The 9820-nt window shown below is 36.7% G+C and overlaps 1 protein-coding gene across 1 annotated transcript in view; it reads right to left on the bottom strand.

Moving 5' to 3' along the window:
• Window positions 1-3395: 3395 nt before the first annotated feature.
• TLR3 (toll like receptor 3) overlaps window positions 3396-9820 on the bottom strand; it is a 34087-nt gene continuing 27662 nt past the window's right edge. The window contains exons 2-5 of the mRNA XM_082281778.1: window positions 9260-9708; window positions 7856-8047; window positions 4440-6265; window positions 3396-3670 (exon numbers count right to left, since the gene is read on the bottom strand). Of these exons, the coding sequence (XP_082137904.1) occupies window positions 3442-3670; window positions 4440-6265; window positions 7856-8047; window positions 9260-9703 (2691 nt within the window). The 5' untranslated portion in view covers window positions 9704-9708 and the 3' untranslated portion in view covers window positions 3396-3441. The remainder of the gene's footprint in view (window positions 3671-4439; window positions 6266-7855; window positions 8048-9259; window positions 9709-9820) is intronic.

The following is a 9820-nucleotide window of genomic DNA, read 5'->3' as shown; positions in this document are numbered from 1 at the left end:
ACACCAAGTAGAGGACTGAGATTTGAAATTGGGATATTCCTGGCCTTTTTCTCACAAACTGGAATAAATGTGTTCTGAAAAAACCTTATGGAATAGGTACACTTAAATCTAACAGCAGCACAATCTGCATTTATTCCTACCATGGCAAAAACCCCTGACTGAGCCTCAGTGAAGGTAGCATAATTGAGCTCATCGGTGATTAGTATATTTATCTCAGCTATGTATGAACATCACTGTCTGTAACTTGTTCATTACTCCCTGTGTCCTGGTTCTGGCCAGGATGGGGTTAATGTTTGCAGTAGCAAGGAGGGGCATGGCTAGGACCTTGAGATTGTTCTATATCACCTCACATCATGCTCAGGGAGCCGGGGTCCTTTCTGGTCGTGTTCCACATGGTGAGAATTCACAATCTCTACCTTTTGTGCCTCCAGTTCTGCTCTCCAGCCTGCCAGAGGGAGGGAGGAGTGAGTGAGCAGCACATGGTTTATAACACTAAATTGGGGAATACTATTCCTAAACCGTGACACCCTGTCATTCAAGATCTGCAGAAACAGTCGGGTTCCACTTCAAACCTCCAGACTTGAGCATTCTGCCTCTCTCAAGTCCTTTACATATTCTGCTTTCAATACAGATGGCTCCTCTTTAGTCCTAGGTAATATCTTTGATATGACGAGTCTGGAGCTACTTTTCATTTATTTGGTGTTCAACTCATCAGCAAATCAGCATAATAAAATCTGATTCTGCCCACTGCAAAGAGACTGCCCAGCTCAGATATAGACTGTGAATCCTGAAAGTACTTACAACTCAGCCGTGGTAAGCCCATTTATTTACTCTCAATAAAATTGTCAAACAAATGTACAGGAGCAGTGCAGAAGTGGGTAACTTCCAGAAAAAGAGGGAAAAATTATAGGAAAAATTTACTTCTGGTATAAGTGATGGTTACCACTGGCCCTGTGATTATTACTTTTGTGCTTTTTTTTTTAAACATTAGTCTAATACTCATTGTGAACCTTTATAATGTCTTTTTCTGTGGTAAATTATTTTAAACTGAATCTAGGTACTGAAATAACTGTTTGGAATGTATTCATCATATTTTTATAATTTAAAGTGATTTTTCACTCATCACCAAGTACTTCTTGTTTGTATTCTTAGCCGTTTACAAAACTAAGCATTCAAAACATTTTTTTCACTGTTCTGAAACCAATTTTGGGGGCATTCATAGTATCTAGAAAAATCTTTAGGAATTTAGATATACTGTCATTTGTCAGGCTCTTAGGGTCAGAAAAGGCTGTTTGATCATCTCGTCTGACCTCTTGCATCACATTTCACCCCAGCATTTCTCCACGCTTTCTCTTCACCTTTATGTCATTTTTAATATCCATGTGAACTACTAGCATTTTCTAAACAATCTATATTGATGTGGAAAGAGAAATTCTGCTGCTATGTGTCATTGCAGATTTAGGAAACATAGGAACTCTGTCACAGGTTAGTCTTTAAATAAGAGAAAGAACAACTGACATGGTGCATACCTGGTACACCATTATTACCAACTTGCCTCCTCAACTTTCATGGCCTAAGCATGAAGAAAGAATTTGTCACTTTGCCTGAAAAGGTCAGAAAGATGAGAGGAAGGCATCACAATAGGGATAATCCTGTTACTGTAATTAGGGAATCATCACCTATCACTTCAGCTGTAAACAAAGCCTATTTTGTCTTCACTCAGGACTTCCCAAGTAAGTGAAGACATCTGCATCCCCTTTGCTATTCCAGTGCATGAAAAATCTATTTCACTAATTATTTGTCTTGTTTAGGTTTTATATCATCATGGGACATAGGAAACCTATTAAAACCTCATCTATGCATATAGCAAATCATGAGAAAAGCTGTTTAAAATGCTAAGTATAGAACAATTTGCAAGTTGTTTTCTAAAGCAGTAAAAAAGCATTATTGTAGCAATAGTGGTATTGAAGTTGATGAGGGAAATGCTAGGGGGACAAAGCAATTTAAAAATATTACTGAGCTATTGAAGGTTCACATACCTACTAAAAGCTGACAGTTTTAAAAGGTCCTTGAAGCAGCAATTAAATATTAACAAAAATATGCAAATGACTGCCTTGTGTCTAATTTATAATAACCTGTGCTCAGACTCACCATAACATTTTAGCCAGTCCTAAACATTATAAACACCCTTGCAAAGCACATTTTGCTCAGTCTCAGCTCTCTCTCCAGATCAAGCTGCTAGCCTGTATGTTTGAACGTTTATGTCCTGGCAATTGCCAATGAGCCCACGTTTCTGTAAAATATTTTCAGGAAATAATCAAACTACATTAATATACAAGAAATTAAACTACAGAATTCTATCTATTTCTTTACAGTTTTCTTTTTAGTTATCAAATTCAAAACTATGTATAAAAGGAAACAAAATATTTGAAATTAATCTAGTTTTGACATTTTTTCCCACTCTCCCTCTAACTGTAGTCACAATAATGTTTCTGATACCATTTAAAACTATTTCTTTGGGAAGACTTTGTTTTTGTTGTTGTTGTTTCACCAGTAACAAAATTTTTTGTAATGAAATTGCAGTAGCACCACTTTCTCCACAAAGTTGTCTTCTGGTTATAAAAATATCTATGCCTTTTCTCATGTATAGAGGTGCAGCAGCTGTGCCTTAGCCATGTTTCACATTGATTTCAAGTTCTATGTACAGGCCCACATGCAGTTTTATGTGCATTCTAAGAATCAAATACATCTCTCAGTATTAATGTCCTGCCAGCTCTCTGAATTTCACCAGGGAATAGCAAGAAGGTTTTTTTTCCAAATACCAAATTTATTAAATCAGTTGACTCATCAGCCTGAAAGTCACTCTTTGATAGCAAACAGTATTAGCCACCCCAGAAGGCATAACCACAAAGGTTTTAAAACTCACTTTGAAACTGCTATGTTTCTTGGTTTGAATTACAGAAGTAATTTTCCATGTTACTTACTGTGTTTCAAAAGGAAAGCTTTCCAGCTTGATGCACTGAATCTCCCCATGTTTCAAAAGCAAGCAGTAGTGTCCACTCTACCTTCTACAAAGAATTTGCTGTTTTATCATTAATGCATTTTCTTTTGTATATCCCCTTAGAGAGTCTGTCTTTTCTACCCTACATAATTTCCTAGAATATCAGTCATTCTCATTGCTTTTCAGAATTTCTACCACATTTTTAATACACTGACTGAAATGACTATCAACCATGATCCCTTTTAACATCACTTCAGTGCAGCTGAATTAAAATATCAGCAAAAACATGAATATAGACAAATAAATTTAAATTGTAGTGACTCTTACATATCTTTACAGAATGGCAAACTTCTTCAGATTTTCATGAAGGCTTGCTAGTTTTCCAATGGTAGAAAATATACAATAAAATGACCCCATAATTCAAATCTGTAGTTGAAAATTCAGTGCACTTTACTATTAGATTTAAGTGCCATCACTAATTGCTGATGAAATGCACTGACTCGTTCTCTCTGGGCTGGCCAGTTCAAGATGCAGCGAGATCTGAACATTCCTCTTCTCAGGTGAAGTGCATGATACAACTTGTAATCTTGGATATCATTAAGAAAGATCAGTATGATGGAGTCCCGACTTTGTTCAATAGCTTGCTGAAGAGCATGATACACCTTGAAACTGAAGCAAAAATAAGAAAAAAATCAATATTTTATGTGAAGGAAAAAGGAAAGTCAAGCAGTTCTTAACAGGGGTCTTAGTGTCTATTTTCTTATATACAATTGTTATTACTTTTCTTAAATTAGTTGTGTATAATTAAATAACAATAAATTCATGCTTTAAAAATATAACCTAAGTCTACTGTCTTGATACAGATTTTTTAGCAAAATTGCTTCCATTACAAGACCACTACACAAGAATGGTGAAAAGACTAATTTAAAGGCAAACAAAAATCATCATTTGATGTTACTGGTCTCACTCGTTGCTCTTCTTCAAATGTGTAATTTTAAGGAAAGCAATCTGCAAAGGTGGCAGCCTGACTTTTGGAAAAAACCCCCAACCAAACAAAATAGAACAACCCCCCCCCCCCCCCAAAAAAAAAACCAAACCAAACAAAAAAACCCAACAAAAAACCCAACACTACCAAACAAAACCCCCCAAAACAAACAAACAAGCAAAAATTACCCACAAAAACCACCCAAGAAAATGCCTAAAACATTGACTGAGGTATTCAAATATCCACTACTGTATGTGTGGAACAATTAACTTTATTAATTTAGGAATTATTCTGACACTACAATGTATTAGGTAAATATATTAAAGTAGATTTTGCATGGGTGTATTTCATTAAATGCTATTTTTTAATTAAGTTACAATTAAAAAATGATCTTGTTAAAATATCTCTTAAGAAATTTTCCCCCGTAGAGATAAGATTTTATATCCTACTCACTTTTTACACCAGGGATCCTGTAAGAGGTGTTCAGTCACAACAAAAATAATCTTCCTGCTCTTTTTTATACTGTTAATTGTGGCTTCAAATTCAGATACACCTGCTTCAAAGTCCCGTTCTTCTAAACAAAACCTAATTTCAAAGTGGTTATTTTTTTCCAGAGACACGAAATTTTTGGACACCCAATTCTTGTCTTCTCTTGCATGAATAACATAGGCATCATAATAAAACTCTTCTTGTTGTCTCTCAAATTCTTTAAAACCAAGCATTCGATTAACTAAAATATTCCAGTAGAAAGCTATTCTCCACCCTTCAAAATGGATGGTAAGGACAATAAAAATGAGTAGCGTCACAATAGTGGCAGAGATCACAAAAAGAAGTTTAAATGGAGCACTGTCTTTGCAGGCTGAACTATCAAAATACAAAACCAGAGAACCATGATATTTAGGTGGAGTGTTGCAAATGTACTGGGACCTCAGTCCAGGTATATCTGCTTGGGTCACATTAAGCCATTCAGCAAACCAAGCAATGCTTTCACAGGTGCAATCAAAAGGATTGGAATCAATCTCTAGTTTTCTCAAGCTCTTGAAAGGTGGGCCAAACACTTTTTCTTCAACTGAGGTAATCAGATTTTTCTGAAGGTTCAACGAATTCAGAGTGGCTTGGTCATCAAACAGAGTTGCTGGAAGCAAATTCAAATTATTCGATCCTAAATCCAAGTGTTTTAATTGAAACAGACCCTTGAAAGCCTGAACTGGAATTTCATCCAGCCCGTTTGATTTTAAATTAAGAATTCGCAAATTGGGAAGACCTTTTAAAAAAAGAACAGGGCCACCTGGATTTGCATGTTTCCAAAGTCGGGCTAAATTATTGTGCTGCAAATCCAGTATGTCAAGATTGTCAAGTCCATCAAACAAGTCTTCTTTTATGTTTGCTATGTTATTATTGCTGATGTCCAGGATAGTCAGGTTTTGTAGAGGATGAAAAGGTGAAGGAGAAAGTGCCAGATTACTGCACCCTACCTTCCTCAGCATCAGTTTTCTAAGGCTTGGGACAAAAATGAATGATTCACTTTGCAAAGTCAAGTTTTTATTATAGGAAAGATAAATATCTTGTATATTATTGAGACCTTTAAACTCATGACCTGTGAGCTGTTGATTAATTTCATTGAGACCAATATGAAGAATTTTCAGGTGTCCCAAGGAAGAAAATGCCCCACTTTCTATTGTAGAGATTCTGGTTTTTGTGAGGTTGAGAACCTGTAAGCTAGAATTAGCAAGTGATGAAAATGTTTTATTAGTTATTCTTTGTAAGTTTAGGTTGCAGTTAGAGAGACTCAGGTATTTCAAGTTGTTCAGACCTGTGAACATATTAGCAGTAATTCCTGGAAAATTGTTATTATCCATTATAAGGTACTCCAGGTGGTATAAGCAATGAAAAGAAAAATCTTCAATTTTCCCAATAAGTGAGTTCATGAGATTCAAATATTTAAGGCTGGATAATCCATAAAATAAATGTGAAGATACATTAATATTATTAAGCTTCAGGTTTAAGTATTGTAAACTTGAAAGCCAGTGAAATGAGTCATTTTCTATGAAAGAGAGAGAATTTTGGGAAAGGTTTAAAATTGTAAGATTTGTTCCTTGCAGTCCCTGGAAAGTTGACTTGCCAATGTAGGAAAGTTTCACATGGCTCAGTGAGAGGTTCCGAATCGCTGTGTTTGATAATTCTGTACAAAGTTTCTTTGTGCAATTTTCACCAAGTTCAACATTGTTCAGTATGAGGCCAAACAGATTTCCAATTGTATGTAAACATCCTGTGTGAAACTGAAAGGACAAGAGAAAAAAAGTCTTGGCCTAAACAAAAGGATTATGTAAAAAAGTTGACTAACAAAACATTTGGTTTGAAAAGGTTTTCAAATGAGATTTTCAAGCAGAATAGAACTTTTACACCCAGACTGTTTCACTCCCAAGTTCAGACGAACACTTTTTGGAGTTTACACTTCTTGTGACAATAGTTCTATCACTTATAACATGATTATCATAAATCTGAGTAGTATTATTTTAGAAGAAGATAGAAAGTGGCTTAGTGAGATGCAAGTTTGAATCCAACTACTGAAACTCTTTCTCTAGAAGTATCTTAAAATTTGTGATATCATTCTTCTTTTATTGGTACCTGCTAGGTATACTAATTTACTAGTTATTAGGTCAGCAGACAGACAAGAAGAAGCCCACTTTCTCTGTGCAAGCAGAAGCTACTATGAAATCTTATGCTACACACTTGCTTTCACAATATGGATCACAAGCTTCGCTCATAGTGCTCAGCCCTCATCTTGATTAAGAGATCAGCTGAGTGATTGAATACTCCATTTGTCAGAATGATTCAAATGCATAAAGGCTGCTTTTTAGGTAGCAGTACTGTAAAACCAGAGCAGCTGAAAGTGGCACAAAGTAGCAGTGCCCAAGAAAGGAGTACTGCCATTTACTTACCCACACACTGTATCCTTGTGCCAGAACAGCCCTACATGCAGTCACACAGTGAACCACGTAAGAACCAGCATGACTACAAGCTAACTGAGCCAAAACATCTGTAAAGTTTCCCCAGTGATCCAGTGCATAGCTTCATAAAAGCTGGTATCAGAAAGAGGGAGGGATGAAGCGGCCAAGTGAAGGAGGATGGTGCAATTCACTCTTAGCACTGATACAAACTTATACTACCTTAAAATATTCTTGTAGGTTCAATGTACATATTCTTTAGAGATCAGTCAACTGGGAAACAGAGCAAAACAAACAAACAAAAACCAAACAAACCAAAGGAAATTCAATGCGTATTCAGTATTTGTATGCTGATGGTCAACCTATTTAGAATTGTCATACTTACCATCACTCTTCAAAGAATCATAACACCAAGAAGCAGATCAGAGAGCACAGTGAGGAAGGTGGAAGAGAAAACAAACACCCTCATGGGTTTTTTTAAAAGGAGTGAGTATACTTTTCTGGAGTGATTATTTCTCTGGGGTTCCTATAGATGCAAGTGAATGCTCTGTTTGATTAACAGGGAAGTGAGATCTTTACCCACTTGGAGAGTATGTCAGCCCTTCACCTTCAGCGCGTACAAAAAAAATTCTGCATAGAAAATACCCAGTAAGGATTCTCAAAGCATCCAAGTCTTGCTTGAGACCTCTGATCTACATGGAACAAGCCTCTATGAAACTAGCCTGTGCTGATTTCAGTGGCAAAACAATAATTCTCTAAATCACTACTGGAGGTTAGGAGTAATGCTGTATAGAATAGAATGGGTTTTGGACCTCAGTGGATCAAAATTGTAATGCAAATGCCATATAACCATACAGGGTAAATCAGGATAGTTCCATTTTATACTTACACCTATTGAATTTCTGTTAACATGCTTCCTACCTCTTTTAGTGGATTTGATGACAAATCAAGACTATTCAATGAGGTGTTGCTAAGAAAACGGAAGTCTTCTTTTTTCAACTCAGTGATTTGGTTGCTACTCAGTATGAGCTCATGGAGTTTCTCCAACTGTTGCTCCAAACCTAAATTGGCTGACTTCAAAGAATTATGAGATAGGTCCAAAATATTCAAGTTCTGGAGAGAAGATGCAAGAAAAAAAAGTATAATTTTTTTTAATATATAATACACACAAAGAATTTAGAAATATTTCATTAGAGTATAACTGATCAGAAATTTGTTGCAATACTACACTTAAACTAAATTTGTAATAGAGGAATGGCAGCTTTCAAGCTCCTGCGAAGAAGTATTCTGTATCTTTCACACCAGTAACTTTCATGGTATTCATGGTATTAACCTGCTAAAGTACCTACTGGAAACCAAAAAATTACTTTAGCTAAAGTTCCTTAATTCACTGAAGGCCCTCCTGCCTCAGATAAAATGATAAATGCAGAAGACTACAGCTGGCTGCTGTTATAACTACCGCAGTACTGAACATTACATTCTGCCCTTTTTCAGCGTGGTCCAGCCCAGTAAATGGACATGAGGAAGGTGAAGTTCCCAGCATGGAGGCTGGCTGCACTCAATTTTATTTAGTTGTGTCAGCAGTCCTACAATGCAAGCAGGTACACTTTATGTAACTGAACTGAGTTTAGCAGAAAAGTTCAGACTACTCAAAATCACATGCACATTCATTAGAACACTGAGTGACAATTAGTACCCACACATTGTCTTTACTTTACTTTCTTTTGTCCTTAGGCGCTTCCTTTTGCATGATTTCTTGCCTGGTGAAAAGACAGTGGAATAGTCCTTTCCTGCCTTCTGTGGTGGTCCCCCAATCTCTGCTACAGACAAGAATATTTAACCCCATATAAACTACCAGGGAAAATGAAGGTACAATAAAAACCTTTTTACTTTTTCTCAGTTCTTGAAGTCCTGACAGACACTACATTCGACCTAAGCACTGGCCTTCCTGGTTTGAATAATTACACCTCAACCTTGAGAATTTAGGCTTCCAGCTACCCAGGCAGCTGAGATTCCACACCACCCACTTCGGTGTTATCATCTGCTGCTGTTATTCTCTCAGCACATATCCTGTATGGAGAGGTGTCTCAAAAGGATGCAATAGGAAAAAGGGAATGGAGAGAATTGACTCGCAAAGATTACTGAGACTCCAACGTGCTTTAACAGAAGAAGCCACAAATCCTCTGCTTCAGAAAAAATCAGTGGAAGTTTATATGTTGGGTATTTTGAGATACAAAGGCAGCAGTTCTGTACACACATTGGAAAATACAGTAAATTCCCCATTAATATTTTATTTACATGAAAAGGTGCACTTCTAAATCTTACCTTCAGGGTTTTGAAAGGATCATTATTTATATTTAGTCTGTTGTATCCTAGATTGAGCTCGGTCAGGTTGGTGCAGGAAGAAAAGACTTTGTCAGGGAGCTTAGACAATTCATTATGGTGTAACTTCAGAATCTGCAGCAGAGGCACACTTTGGCACAATTCTGGTTGCAGTTTAGAGATGCTGTTGTAGCCTGCATTCAAGTAAACCAGCTGGCTGTACTTGGTCAGATTTGCAGGACCTAGCTGTCTTAGCTGATTATGAGAGATGTCCAAAATTGTTATATTGTTTGGAAGATCAGAGGGAATTTGAGTCAGCTTTAGGTGACTGCAGTCAGCTGTTTCATTTTGGATATGACATTGCTTTCCAACTGATGCACATGGCCAGAAGACAAACAACAGTCTGACATATAAGCTGCTCCACCAAAGAATGGCATTTCGCATCATTCTATCTGCAAAGGCAAAATGAACGCTGCAAATTACAATCATTTTGACACAAGTTGCATCTTAAACTGAAAGCTAAGCAAGCAAGGCTTAAAAACTATGTTATGAGCAAACACTCGG

Source organism: Coloeus monedula (genome assembly GCF_965178545.1).
Source record: "Coloeus monedula genome assembly, chromosome: 5".
Classification (NCBI taxonomy): Eukaryota; Metazoa; Chordata; class Aves; order Passeriformes; family Corvidae; genus Coloeus; species Coloeus monedula.
This window is presented reverse-complemented; position numbering and strand designations above follow the sequence as displayed.